The sequence below is a fragment of the Xiphophorus hellerii genome, chromosome 6 (assembly GCF_003331165.1).
Source record: "Xiphophorus hellerii strain 12219 chromosome 6, Xiphophorus_hellerii-4.1, whole genome shotgun sequence".
NCBI lineage: Eukaryota > Metazoa > Chordata > Actinopteri > Cyprinodontiformes > Poeciliidae > Xiphophorus > Xiphophorus hellerii.
This window is the reverse complement of record NC_045677.1, coordinates 13,583,904-13,599,325: the sequence shown is the minus strand read 5'-3', so window position 1 is coordinate 13,599,325 and position 15,422 is coordinate 13,583,904. Positions and strand designations below refer to the sequence as shown.

The 15,422-nt window shown below is 38.8% G+C and overlaps 1 protein-coding gene across 17 annotated transcripts in view; it reads left to right on the top strand.

Moving 5' to 3' along the window:
• mbnl1 (muscleblind-like splicing regulator 1) overlaps positions 1-15,422 on the top strand; it is a 45,571-nt gene that overhangs the window by 26,102 nt on the left and 4,047 nt on the right. For 6 of the 17 annotated variants that reach the window (XM_032564812.1, XM_032564815.1, XM_032564811.1 and 3 more), the window contains 9 exons: positions 6,890-7,060; positions 7,662-7,886; positions 9,359-9,598; positions 10,607-10,660; positions 11,753-11,906; positions 13,061-13,096; positions 13,841-13,932; positions 14,319-14,363; positions 15,097-15,168. In XM_032564812.1, coding sequence (XP_032420703.1) covers positions 6,890-7,060; positions 7,662-7,886; positions 9,359-9,598; positions 10,607-10,660; positions 11,753-11,906; positions 13,061-13,096; positions 13,841-13,932; positions 14,319-14,363; positions 15,097-15,153 — 1,074 coding nt within the window. In that variant the 3' untranslated portion in view covers positions 15,154-15,168. The remainder of the gene's footprint in view (positions 1-6,889; positions 7,061-7,661; positions 7,887-9,358; positions 9,599-10,606; positions 10,661-11,752; positions 11,907-13,060; positions 13,097-13,840; positions 13,933-14,318; positions 14,364-15,096; positions 15,169-15,422) is intronic. The other 11 variants (XM_032564818.1, XM_032564819.1, XM_032564820.1 and 8 more) reach the window with 11 other exon arrangements.

Sequence of the window (15,422 nt, the reverse complement as noted above, 5' to 3'; positions counted from 1 at the left end):
CTCCAGTGTACATGACATCTGACCTGGAGCATTTCTGAGAACCAACACACTTTCAAGTGCGAATAACTCATTGCTCTGCATATCTATGTGGTTACTGCTGTAACACATTTGCATTTGTCCTCGATTTGCAGTTTGCATCACATAATAATTCACCTAGGTTTTTTTTTTCTTTTACTATGTATACTAAACACTTTAAAATGTGTTTGGTTAACCTTACTGCAGTATGTGTGGTCCTTTTTCAGATAAGTACACCATCCTTTTAACTCTGGTGTTGTATAAGTGATAGCGACAATGCGCCACCGTGGACATATTTGAACTATTATCATAGATTAACACGCCCTCGCATCTCCGTAACGCCACAAGCCCCAGCACATGCAGTGACATCAACTCCCTGACCACAGAACGCCAACATGGATCAGTGTGTGCGTCGCAACCCAACAGGGAAGTAATCACAAGGGTACAGATGTGTGCTCGCGGTCCAATAAAGAATTACAGAGTTTTGCACAGAAATTTAAAATGTTCTAAACTTTATTTAATTTGATAAGAAAGATGACGTTTTATAAATTTTCTGCTCATTCAACCAGTTCTAGGTTACATGGGGCTCTGCACAAACAGCATGCAGATTGATTTGATATATTTATATTCATACGTGCACGGGAGACAAAGAGACCAACCGCTGGGCCGGTTCCTTTGAGTCTCCGCCACTCTCCGGCAGGACAAAGCTTCTTTCAACGTGTGTGTGTGAAGAGTAGGGCTTTCATCTCTGTGTATGTTTGGACAGAAGACGGTGGAACGCAGGCCGCAGAACAGTGTAGCTTTACATCCCAGCAGCAGCCGAATACCATCATACCACAACATTGGTGCAGCGAAGATGAGATACATGAGGTAGATTCACTTAATGACCTTGGCAGCTGTTTGTGTAAAGGTTTTTGAACGATTTATTTTGAAGTAGATGGTTTTGAAAATATAAAAGCTTACATAAATAAGTCAAAAACCATTTCACTTTCTGCATAAATATAAAATATTAATGGATTAGACAAAGCTGGAATTAAGACAAAAAAATTGGTAGCTGAAATATTAGATAATATTTCCATCATTCAGTGTCTAATTTGTTTTCTTCATCGGATGGAAAAGTAATTTTTTTTTCAAAATTGCAATAAATTTTACATTAGACCATTCCTGCTGTTTAGAGACTTTCTTAAGTTTCTAAACTTAGCAAAGTTTAGAAACTCTAAACTGAGTTTAATCTCTAAACAGTCTTTGGAAACCTTTTTACATCGTCTAAAAAGATTTATAACCCTTTCATCGGCTCCAAATCTTTGAGAATTTAGAGCCTCTAAACTGCAGGAAAAACAATTGGGAAAGCAATAAACTGACCGAATATTTCTCGCTCCCATCTGCTGCTGCACACGACCAGTCAACTGGCTGAAAGAAAATTTGTAGTTGCAGAGGTAAAGGAAATATGAGCTCTCTGTATTTGCAATACTCTTAAAAAAAGAACAATAAAAAGGGATAATATACTGCATGTTTGCTTGAGTTTGCATCAAAGTAACAATAAATAAATGCTGTTATAACTACAATATCTCAGAGAGTTAGCAATAAAACAGTTTTCTATTTTAACCAAGAGCAATAAGAGTATGTTAAACAGTTTTGGTTTAATGTTTTGTGTAAACAGGACCATACTGTTAAACTTGTACCACAAGATGGTCGTAGCAACCCACAACTAGTTTAGATTTACCTCAAAACTAACCAGTAATTCTTGACATTAGGCATTTTGCTGGATTAATTTGCTGTGTACAATGTGGGTGAAGAACATGGATTTCAACAGTGTAAATCTGAAAATAGGGATTTCACAATAATAACCATAACCTGTTGATACTCCGAACACTCAGAGGCTGATAGCAGGGAATTGGAAATCTGAAAAATGTCTTCCATATATAGGAGCTCCATTCAGATTATTCATCATCATTTAAACACTAATTATAGATTTCAAGTCAACACTTAAGGTTTATTGCATTTATCCTATATGGCATTTTACTCGAGCATGTATATTTTATAAATTTCGCTGCATGCTTCATCTCCTCCTAAAAAGAATGGGATTCAGCCACACCCTGCATTCTTTACACATTGCTTCACTGTTTGTTTAATTCCCACATACTTACAAAACCAGGGTGTGTGTCTGTGGGTGAGAGACAGCGAGTTAGAGGGGAGCACGATCAGGGCGGGACGTGTTTTTACAACTTATCATCAAACAGTCAGCCCAGTAGCCGGTGGGATTATTGTTCCCAGTTTGGCCTGCGTGGATATCGGCTGGTCTGATCTCAACAGGAGAAGCTCAGACTTCCACAGATAACACAAAAACATGACCTGGAGTGAACCCGAAGAAGAAAGAGGTCTTCCATGATCTTAGGAAAATGTTAGCTACTCGTGCATGTTTGCTTTATTATTTTTTGACTAACAGATGAATATTTATATTTTCTCTGCTCACAACCTGAATTTACTCCTGGGAATCAGCTCACAATGCTTGTGAATCATTCGGAAAGCACGTCATTGTAAGCATAAACATTGAGTATGGATCATATTATTCACTCTTTACATCCTCATTATTGCCACCAATTTCCTCAAAGCATCCCCAGGCTTTAAGTCTGGCTGCGCTACACATTTCAAACATTTCATTTGCATGATTACATTTAAATTGCATCAGCATCACAAGATAATATTCTCTTTTCGGTTTTGCATCTCATAGTGGAGTCAGTCGGTGCATAGAAATATTGAAGATGACACCTCTATCATTTGTTTTCATTGAGAGTGACCTTTTTAATTACTGGCGTGGACATGGAACAAATTGGGCTGGTGTACAGACACACAGATGCATTTGAACTAATTATGGCTGCAAGGCGAGTAGTGATTTCTTCTCTGACTGTCTCTGTCTGCCAGTGATCAGGCAGGCTGCTCCGTTGCTGTGGACACCATCTGTAGCTACTCCTCAAGGCCGCTGATGTCACCATAACACACACAAACACGGCAGCGTCTTCCTTTCGTCTCAGTCCGCATCACTTTCCTGCGTTTGACAGTCCCCTCTTTTTTAATCACTCGTTCTTCTGCAACTTCTAAGATTTCCCTGACGCAGCGTCGCGCCAGCTCACAGGGTTGCCGTGACTCTCGCTTTCTCTCATTCTCGTCACAGTCAGACTGGCGTTTCCTATTCTGGGCCCAGACTTACTTATTCAAAATGGCTACCCGTTCTGGTAGCAGGCATTTTCTTTGAACATCTCGACTAGAACAGGTCTGGTTACTTAGTTTTTTTTTTGTTGTTTTACTCATTCACATACGCTGCTCTAGTTGCCAACCCTGGCAGTCAGCGGTCGAGGTCATGTGGGGTGAGAGCAACATGATCTTTTATGTCTTTCCAGCCCCCACCGCATCAACCCCCTCCACACACACCACACTGAAATCACACCCACACTTTCCACCCATCTCCGCCTATCATTTTTATGCTTTGGACTACCTGCTTTCAACTCTTTTTTTTTCCTCCTTTTTCATGCTCATGCACAGATCTTCTGCCACAGACCTGCACATCTCAGCATGTGGCTTGTTATAAAATTACATTCACTCGAGCGCCGAAAGGACTGTTATGGAATAATAAAAACATTTCATATTACTCTTAAAAAAAAAAAGCTGTGTATTTCAAATTAAATTAGGCGTTATCTTGTTTCATGAAAATACAAGAGAATATCACTGGTCTTTGTTCAATATATAAATACAAATAAATGCATGCTCATATTTAGATTCATACAATGCCTTGTCAAATTATTAATGCAACTTAAACAGTTGAATATTTTGTCATGTTAAAACCACAAACTTCAATATTTTTATTGGTATGATAGACCTAATGAAAGTGATGGATACTGCAAAGTGGATAGAAATTGACTTTCAAAAAACACTTATGCACTGCATATGAAGCAATGCATAACTATATACAGTATATATATATATATATATATATATATTTATATGTGTGTGTGTGTGTGTATTTCATATGTAGCCAGTGCAGCCAACTGACTTCTGAAGCTACATAATTATAATGTCTCAGTGTGAATACAGTTGTCCTGAGGTTTTATTAATGAAAACTAGTGAACAAAATGCATAATGAAGATTGAAGAAAACAGCAGGCAGATAAATAGTTGTGCTTAAGGGGGTTAAAGCAGGGTTATGTTACAAAACAATATCCTAAGATTCAAATATCTTGCATAAACAATGTTCATTCCAGGATCAGAAAATTAGAAAAGTATGCCATAGCTGGAAAACCACCAAGATAAGGTTGCCTAAGCAAACTGTCTGAGCAGGTGGGCGTTATTCAGAGAAGCAGTGAAGCGGCACATGTTAGATCAAGAGAAACTCCTGAGATCCACCACTCAGAATCTGTTGACAGGACAAGAATTGGTCATGCACTCTACAAATCAACCCTTCATGGAAGAGTGGTGAGATGAGAGCCACTGTTGAAAGAAAACTATAAGGTGTTCTGTTCGTCCATGTATGGACACCACAAACACGTAAAACACTGTGTGAAGGTAAACACCGCACGAGGGTGAAACGTGGTGGTGGCATTATCATGCCGTGGCGATGCTTTTCTCAAGCAGGGACAGCAAAGGTGGTCAGATTTTATAGGGAAGGTGAATTAAGGTAAATTCAGGGCAACCCTGAAAAAAAACCTGTTGAAGACTGAAAAACACTTGAGACCTGGACCTTCCAGCAGAATACCAGTCCTTAGGGTATAACCAGAGCTACAGTAGATCAAAGCATATTCATGTGTTAACAAGTCCAGGGTTAATTGTGAAAAAGATTTCAAAACTGGTTTTCGCAAGTGCTCCCCAATCCAATCCAACAAAGCTGAAACTGTTTTGCAAGAAAAAATTTGAATAAATTTCTCTCTGTAGGTGTGGAGGCAAACACAGAAAGACTTGCAGCTATATATGTAGAAAAAGGTGGTTCTTCAAAGTACTGACACAGGAGGGTAAACAAACCATGCTACAATATTTTTACTTGTGAATATTTTAAAGTATTTCCTTTTCACAGTTCTGCATTACTCTGTGTTTATCTACCACACACAGAACATTTGTCTATAGTACATCAAAGTATGTGGCTGTGACATGACAACATTTTAAATAGTTTGAACAGTGTGGATACTTTTGCACAAAAACTTTATGTCCGTATTTATCAGTACTTTTTTTTTCATTTTCTTACATTTCTTTCATTTTCTTTCGTTCTTGCAACATGGGAAGTTACCTATGAGCTAAATTGTTGGCTGTACATTTCCCTACAGCTAGTTTTAGTTCTACAGGCACATTTTTTATTTAGTGCAGGAGGAGGGCAGGTTGTCTAAATATTAAAGCATCAAGCACATTTTTTTCTTTTTATGTGGTCTGCTTTCTACATTAGTCTGACATTTTTGGCACTTATTTAGAGCTCCAGAATGTAAACAGTTTTTGAACCAGATTTTGCGCTAGAATGGTACGTGACAGGTGCCATCATTTTCCACTTCCTCGAAGATTTTATCAGGAAACAGCCCACATCAAGCTGTAATTTATAATCCAAACAGTGCAGAAGAACACAGGGACTGTATATAGAGGTCCATAAATCCAAGTCCATGAATTCTTAATTGGTGTCAGCCTGCCATTAGCTGCACATGCCGCAATATCCTTAAAAGGAAATCCAGGAAGAGCCAGAGACGGCAGCTTTAAGCAAACAGAAAAAAGTAAAACACCTTAAAAACACCTTAACCGTTTTACGGCCACCCTGTTTTGCTTCAACAGTGATTCTTGTTTATCCTCCCGCCTCCGCACCTGTCTGGTGCTCCAGTGTCAGTGAAAGTAAAAGAAGACTGAAGAGTGGGATATAGTCACATCAACGTGTAGAGATAAATCCCAGCTCTGTCAGCAAGAGATAGGTGCCACTGTTAGATAAGCCCTGCCACTGGCCTGAAAGTAAACACACGCCTTTAATACATTTTGGACTTGGTTGTGAGTGTGTGTTTTCGTGCATATCGGACACTGGTCATACGAGCATTACTTCCAAAAGAATGAGCTCTTGAGTGCACAAAAACATGAATATGTATGCATCCTTGGGACTTCTGGTTGGGCAATTCTAGAAACTGAAAGTATAGAATGATATTTGCTACAGAAAGCAGAATGTGATCCCTGTCCTAAATAATTAGCCAGAAGCTTTGATGCGCTGACCTCTGCATGACTCCTGGGATAATATAGATGGGTCATATGAGCACATGAGTATTTTTGGTGTCACTTAGACATGTTGTGTGCCTAAACTAGATGTCTGGAGAAAAACAGCACTGTATATCAGTCATGACCCCTTGAGGCTGTTGCACACATGCTCACATGTCCCAGCTGAGCCCGACAGAAATAGCAAGCTGTTAGCAATTAGTGACAGACTGAGCCCAACTTGAATGCAACCGTCTGTCACTGACCAGATGTAATTTGTTTGAAATTGTGTAATGTCTTTTTCTTTTCTTTTTTTTTTGCTAATGATAAATGCAGCAGAACTAGAAATATGTTGGTTTCGTCATGTTTGCATAAAATATGGGGTGTTGTGGGTTCAGAAAGATCTGCTGATAGTTACAGCAGATAAATGTTTATTATATTTATTATTATCATTTTGGATAAAACGTCTGCTGTGCTTAAATACATCCAAATACAGCTGTGACTCATTAGCAAATTTATTTTTTCCCCGTATTTTTATTTCGTATCTTTGTGACTTCCTTAGGAACTTTGCACTTGTTGTCGATGCAGTTCATTCGACCATACCTGCATCACTCATGAGTAATACTGAATGTTGACACTTCTGTTTTTGTTTGTTTTTGTTTTTTTCGTCTCAGGGCCGTTGTTCCAGGGAGAACTGCAAGTACCTGCACCCTCCTCCCCATCTAAAGACCCAGCTAGAGATCAATGGCAGGAACAATCTGATTCAGCAGAAGAATATGGCCATGCTGGCCCAGCAGATGCAGCTTGCCAATGCTATGATGCCCGGCACGCAGCTACCCCCTATGGTAAGAGGATAACATGAGTATGAAATACAAAAAAGCGACTACACAATAATGCTGTAGTGACGTGGAAGTAAAAGAAAATGCAATTGTCATTATTTTTTACAAATGAAATTCCAAAAAGATGGCATTCATTTGTATTCAGCAACACTGCGACACAACTTTGTTGGCTTCTGAATCCAACAACAGAAGCCAATGAAGATAACACTGAATTTTATTTAGGGGTATCAGTTTTAAGGATGCTAAAAACAACAAATGAATGTCGAACTTTTCATATTTAATGGGGTTTTTTTTGTTGTTTTTTAAAATTTTTACAAAATGCTAAAACCATGGATCATTTACTTCCATTTATTGTTGGCTAGTTTGTGTTAGTCTTTCACATCAAATCTCAATCAAACATTGTCAATTAAACAATGATGTGGGAAGCTGAAGTTTGTGTTTTTAAGGTATAAACCTCTTTCATAAGGCATTCCACGTAACTACATCTCTCTTCAGCTTTTTTTGTCACGAGTTTATATGTTTTCTCAGACAGAAGGCTTGTGAATGCAAACATTTTATCCATTCTCACAATCAGAGTTTTTTATATTTTGTTTTGTTCCTGTTCCAGCCCATGTTTTCAGTGACACCAGGCCTGGCAACCAACGCCAGCGCGGCAGCAGCTGCTGCCGCTGCAGCCTTTAATCCCTACCTGAGCCCTGTGTCTCCGAGCCTGATGCCTCCGGAGATCCTGCCCAGCACCCCCGTGCTTATGGCCTCCAGCCCCACCGTCAGCCAAGTTCCCAATGCTGCTGCTGCTGCAGCCCAGAAACTGCTGAGAACAGACAGGCTTGAGGTAACAGACAAAACAATAGGTGCAACCTATTTATTTCTCAGCATTTTTGTTTTCAAGGGAAAATGTTTCTTTTTAAAGGCAATCTACTGAATCCCAGTTAGACGTTAACTTTAATCATGTCTTACTGCCTCAGACTTTATGTAATGGGTAAATGTGAACATCACAGTTTTAATAGAAGATAAAAACACAAAAAATCTGACTTTTTCTACATGAAGGCCCAAGTCACAGGAGAAGTTGTCCTTCATGTCTCTGCTGCTGCTGTCTTCACGTTTTTCATAACAGAAATCACTGGAAGGAATTCTGATTTGTGTGGAAATTGGTTTTGATTGTGCAGAAAGCACCAACAGTTTCTAGGCTACCAGTAACTGCATAACATCAGCAAAGAACTGACTACAAATAAAAAACACAGAAAGTACTCTATAATCTGTTATTACGACGGTTTAAAAATCTTCAATATTGCACTTGCAGATTTAACAAATTTATACCTCTCAATCTTGTTCATATATTGGTTAGAAGAAGAAGCATGCACAGCGACATTTCAATTTAATTCAGGTTAGGTGCTAAAAGAAGGTTTTAGCTCTTATTTTAAAGAAAGTGCTGCCCTCTACTGTATCAAAGGTAAACTTGAGAAGCTTCTGGAGATTAAACTGTGAATATGGTATTTGTTCATACTGGAAAAATGTTTCCAGTATGAAACATTTACCTTTAATAACAAACTGCATTAAACCACAAAGCATGGTGCTTACACAAGGTCTCCTCCCCAGTTGTTTAACTTTTTTAAAGACAACATTTACTTAAAATCTCCTTTGTATGCCTAAAATCTTACTTAACCTCTGCTTTAAGCAAGTGTAACCATCAGTAATATAACAAAGCAAAACAACATTAAAAAATTGGTAGATTTTAAATGTAATAAACTTGCCCAAAAAAGCAGTTTTAAGACCAAAAATCTTTAAAAATGTAATACAACAAATGTAAGTAATTTTCTTTAGCTGAACACTACTACATACCACTAAGTGTTCCAACTACTAAATGGGTTCACAATAATATTTAACATTTTTATTAACAAATAAAATTATTTATTTACACATTTAACCAAATAGAAATATTTTAAATAAAGATTTTATACCATGTACTGTATAATTCTCATACTGTTTATTAGAATCCATTATTAAGGAGAAAAAGGTGTGTCTATCCTGCGCAATACACAATTTAAAAGTACTATTTATTACAGATTTTTTTATAGCTACAAATCAATATCAAAGCAACAGTAAATACATGTAATAATAATAACATCATTATAACTTTAATAATCAATATGCTAGATACTTTTAGTTGCAGTAGGTGTTGTTGATTCAAAGAGAAGCATTTAGATCATGTCGTACATATTTGTTTTTTAACTTTTATTAACTACTTCACAATGTTTTGATTTTGATGTGGATACTATTTAATTATTCTCCTTCTGACTCATTTAGGTGTGTCGGGAGTACCAGAGGGGAAACTGTGCTCGGGGGGAGGGCGAGTGCCGCTTCGCTCACCCTGCAGACAGCACCATGATCGACACCAATGACAACACCGTCACTGTGTGCATGGACTACATCAAGGGTCGGTGCACCAGGGAAAAGTGCAAGTACTTTCACCCCCCGGCCCACCTGCAGGCCAAAATTAAGGCCACCCAGCATCAGGTGAACCAGGCCACGGCTGCCGCGGCCATGGTGAGCGTTCTCTTTTAGTAAGGCTGCACTCATTCAAATCCAGACAAGACAGAGAGAGAAGTTTTATATTTCCAACAAGTCTAGCTGTGTTAAGATACAGTACCTGCAAAGTTAATCACCTTCATGTTTGAACGTGTCTCGCCTTCCTAATTGGTTGTTGTGTAACATTTTCAGTTCTGCTTTTGCCAGGTCAAATATTAAAAGGTCTGCATGTTGGTGTGGGTAAAATCTGCTCTGTGCTGGATGACATGAAGAAGGATAAGACAACAGTGTACTGTCCTGTCAAGCGTTTTTTTTTTCTTCCTCATTTGTCAAACCGTTTGTTTCGTTCCTTGTTCATCTCATCTCAGACCATGAGCAGAGAGTCCAGTTCCTTTTCTGTCTGTCTCTCTCTGCCTGGCCTTCTTTATGACTCCATTGTTTCTGTTGTTCCTACCTACAACTTCTCTTCCTCTTGATATTATTTGAAACGACTCATTGTGCCTTCTGTCTTTTCCTGCTGTAACGGTGCGGTGAATAGTAGCGCAGCCACACGTCCTGTTTATCTCTACATGCTTTTAGTGGTACAGCAATACAGAGAACATGGGGGTGAATCAGTATAATGTCAACTTGATCATGACGTGCACAGTGAAACGGAGAAATGTGAATTACACCTCTGTACATTTTGCTGTTTATTTGCTGAGGCTCTTTTCAAATGATGGTTGAATAATTTTCTGTTTTCATTTATTCCTGTGTGAAAATAACCACTGTAGTCCGGTAGTTATCATCTCTCTGATGATGATTTAACTGTTGAGTAGTAGAGCTAATGTCCACACTGTGCATGCCTTAGCCCTGTTATCCCCTTTGTATATTGCATTCCAATGATTTGTTTTTTTATTTTTGTTTTTTCTCACCTATACCCAAACTGCACTGCTGCCCCCATGATGCACCTCTGCTTGCTGGTTTATGTTAATGCGCTTGAACCCCATTGGCCCATTGCCATCATGTGCTCGCTGCCTGCTAATTAAGACTCAGTCGGCTGTCAAATCACTGAAGCGACCCCTCGACGCAACCTTTGACCTGGTACTATGACCTTTCACCTTTTAGCTTGGCATGCATGTGGCTTTGTTGTGCAGCAGTGTTCTAACCAAAGATACTTAGCTTTTTGTTGTTTTTTTTTTGTTTTACAATGTTCGTCTCAGTGCAATGTGTGTTCTTCTTCTTGTTACTCTATAACTGCTGCTTGTGATACAATGACTGTGGCCCGTTAGAGCTCAAACGGTTTGTGTCAAATTTGCAAAAACACAAATTCACTGTTGCAGATTGTGATAAAGAGTCACAGTCATTTCATCGCCTGCAGCCCATCTAACAAAAGTTAGCGAGGGCGAGGGAAGTAGAGCTTCTATTAAAGTGGCATGGCTTCAGTCTTGTGTCTAAATGTTAGTGTCAATCAAATGTGTGCATGTCTGTGTTGCTAGTGCATGGATCTGGGTGGGGGTTAGGCTAACCAAACAGGAGTGATCCCATATTAACAGGTTAGTTGTAACAAATGATAGTTCACTCAAATCTTGATCTTGACACTAAACATCAGAAGTCAAGAATGGCCTAATGCCAAGACGTGTAGAGTGTTACGCCTTGCAATTATTTATTTTTTTCTTGGCTTTAAACCATTTTTGATAGATTTTTTTTTTCTGAGAGTGAACCATCACTTAAACATGGCTTACACAGTTTATCATGGAGCTAGCAGTGCAGCCTCCCTTTCTCTGTGCTTACTACCTGTTCCACCTCGTTAGCAGCCTCATTGTTTTAATGGTTAATGCTTGCTTTATCAGTCAGCCTTATGTGTGTAAAGTTAATAATAAAGCCTTTTTTTATTAATATAAAAATGCCTGTCAGCTCATAACTCCAGTAGGCATCATGCTCCTGCTTGTGTAGTATTTGTGTCAGACTGCTGCTTGCTTGCTACTGATGATATGATATTGTAATTGTTGTACACACAAAGACGTTGTGGCTCTGTTTCTCTGATGTTCTCTAACGTTTTTTTCTTGTTTTCTTCCCTGTCTTTGCCTCTTTCTAACACACCTTCTCTAAATTCCACACACCTCTCTTTCTGTCTATCTCTGCCTCTTTTTTTTATTTTCCTTTTCACTGTCCTCCCTCCATGTGGATGGGCAGGGCATCACCCCTAGTGTCATGGCTCCCCTCCCAAAGCGGGCGGCTCTGGAGAAGGCCAACGGGGCCACAGCCATGTTTAACACTGGCATGCTTCAGTACCAACAAGCCCTGGCCAGCATGCAGTTTCAGCAGCAAGCTGCTTTCCTCCCATCAGGTATGGCTCCCGAAGCAATCAGCCAGTGGATGGTGGATCAGTCTAACCTGGCTTCTTTGCTTGGCTGGGGTTTGGCAGGGTGATAGATTGCAACACAGCTCAGTTTGGTCATAAACAGTTCAGCTATTTCATCAGACAGGAGAAATTTACAGAACTGAGTAAACAACAACTTCCACTTTGAACCAACATAGATTCATGCATTGTAAAAGTTTTTGTAGCACTTGAATTTTTTTTCACATTTTGTCACCTTAGAACGATATACCTCAGCAATATGTACGGTATATATATATTTTTGCGTATGGGGTGTAATGATTAATTAAGTGGGACAAAAAACTAATGCAAGGCTTTCAGCACATTATATAAATAAAAATGTGATTAAGGTTTGATGAAATCTTCAAATTTGGTGGTAAAATAGAAATCTAAAGGTTGCAGGACAGTGGCTGTCAAGCACTGGAGTTGGAGAACCTATCCCTAAACGCACCATCTCTGTCACAAAAGATGGTTGTGGCTGTAACATGCTGAGGGGAATACAAATGCAAGCTAGGCCTTGCAATATATATATTGTTGTAATGTGACAGAATGTCTTAAAGATCAATAGAAATTTAAATTTGTGCAAGTCACTGCATGTGTCTTGTATTGTAGTTCAAGAGGAAGGGCCTAAATACATGTTTTATGTTTTGTATGGCACTTCATGGCCCCTATGAATTAAGATGGGATTTTAATCTCTTTCTTCTGACTAATTACTTTAATTAAACTGTGAATATCTATCTGTAGAATTTAGTGTAACAATTTTAACTAAATACGAAATTAACTACCATAAAAGATATCAAACTGTGTAATAGTCCATGGGATGGGGTCAAACCATGATTCTGGGACTTTGCTTTGGGCTCAATGCTGGAATGTGTATTTGATGTTCAATGATTATAATGATTCTCCTCCTATTATGCTTAGCAAATTACAAACTCTTACACTACCCTGCAGACAAAAGTCTCAGTCACCTCTGCACCTTCTCCAGTCACTGATGTCTGTGTTTGAGAAATATTAACTTTTTCTCCCACGTTATCTCTCCCTTCCCTCTAACGAATCTTGTGATGGGCTGTTTTGATTTCTCTTCCCTACCCAATCCACTTCCTGTTGCACTGCATGATGGGCAGGCTCAATATTGTGCATGACACCTGCAGCCAGCGTTGGTAGGTTCCAGCTTTTCCTTCTTCAGTTGTTTTTTGTTTTTTTTCCTTTTCTGTAACCTGGTGTCTTTGAGTCACTGGTCATCAAAATCAAATTGTCCAATAAAAATTATTTGTTAGAATTAGACCTCAATGTTGATTTTGGTGACCCGAGAGTCGCTGTTTTAGCTGAGTAAAGACGCGAGTTCAGACCTGAAACATAAGTCCACAGAATGAAAAACGAATGGTGTGAAACAGAATTTTGTTTATCAGCTGAATTCAGTAGTGGTTAAACCGACCTATGCTTTGTTACACAGTTCCCCTGTGTGCTCATAAACTGCTTGAACAGTCGACTTCCTGCTTGTTAAGAACCTTTTTTGGCCGTTCTAACTTGATTGACCCACTTTTTATACCTAAAGAATACTAAGGGAGTTCAATTATAACTGGCCCCTTCATCTCCTCTGCTGTAGTTACTATATTATTAAGCATCATGCAACAATAAATTTTAAGTGAACTTTTAAAGTTATGTGGGCCAAGAAAATAAAGCACAATTGAAACACTTCAATTGTAACAATATACTCAAATATGCATTCAAGTCTTGGCAGAGAGAAGTCAGGGGAACTAGTTAAATCGAAACCCACTTGGGCCTAGCCCTACTACCCCTTACCCCCGCTCACATTTTCCTTCTTTTTATTTGCCTGGTTTGTATGTGGCTCCTCTGCTCCTCTGTGTATTTATGCTTACATGATTTTCCCTCCAAAAAAAAAGTTCCCATGATGCACGGTGGTACTCCAGCCACTGTGTCTGCAGCCACCACATCTGCCACAAGCGTTCCCTTCGCAACTGCCTCCACCAATCAGGTTTGCACCTCTACCACTATCTATCTATCTATCTATCTATCTATCTATCTATCTATCTATCTATCTATCTATCTATCTATCTATCTATCTATCTATCTATCTATCTATCTATCTATCTATCTATCTATCTATCTGTGCACATTGATAGAGTTGGAATGCTTGTGTCTTTTAATCGGTGGGTTGGGTAGAAAGCAGTACTCCCTCTTGTTGGCCTACACTTGTCCAACATGCCATATTTAATGTCTTAACACATTATGACAAAGCGTTTCTTTTGGCTATATTAGTTAACTATAAGCATAATAATTTTTTTTTTCCTTAAAGTATCTGATGTGTATTTACTCTGTGTCCTCATTGTAACCTTGATTTTTGTCCTTTCCACCTTTGAGGACTCTTCCTTATCAAAGTTGACTACCAACGAATACATGCAATTGGTATGTATGAGGTAGTTCTCTTTTTTTTCATCTGTTTAATTTTTGTTTTTCTAAATTTTTGAGAGCCTTTTTGCACAGCTTGTGCAACAGTCACTGTCTGTGCCCCTCTGGTGCTTGGCTTACTTTTGTTTTTTGTTATTTTTTTTGCAGCCGCTTCCAGCACATAAAGCAAAGCTGTACCATTATCTTTGTGTTTAAACGCTGGACTATCTATCCCTTTTTTTTTTTTTAGTTAAAAAGCAGTATTGCAATGTTGCAACATTCTGATTGAAAGTTTGCTAGAGGTGAATTATACTGAATAAAAGTGTTTGGCAAAAGAATTAAGAATCAGTCGACATGCCATGCATTATTACATGTTTTCCGCATCTGATTGAGGTGTGGAGGTCAACAACATGGAGGACTTAGATTTGCATGGGGAAAGCCACCTAACTGAGAGCTTCCCATCCAACCCTCCCTCATCTCACACTTCCTTTAAGTCACCCTCTTACCCTCCTGCTAGTGTGTCTTGATTGAACTATTTGTCCTTGGTATGACAAACTTGCATCAATTGTGCCCCCGAATGTAGCAATAAGCTTGTCCTGTCTTCTTAACTTTGTCTCCTTTCAGCAGCGAGCTCATCTTATAGAGAGAGGATGTGGTTACATTGCACTGATCTGTTTGTTTACAGGCCAATGCTCACTTTGTGTGTTTTCGATTTGACATGCTTCATATGATCTCTGTTTTCTGTCACCAGATTCCAATAATATCTGCAGATCATCTGAGTAGTCACAAGTACTTGACTCAAATGTAGTTCCTCTTAAGAACAGTGAGTTTCTATTTCAGTGCTTCTATTCTGTCTGTTCATTAAAGGGCTTTAGGCTTTGTTGTGTGACTCGCTTTAGCTCTGGTTTCAACTCCATGGCTGTAGAGTATTGGTTAATATAGTGTTTTACAGTAGCATTCATACTCTTTAGGATGTTCCACTTTAGTTATTGCTGTTCCACCATAACAACCTCAAACTCCAGTGCATTTTATTTGGATTTTATGTGATAGACTATCACAAAAGTCATGTTTGTGAAC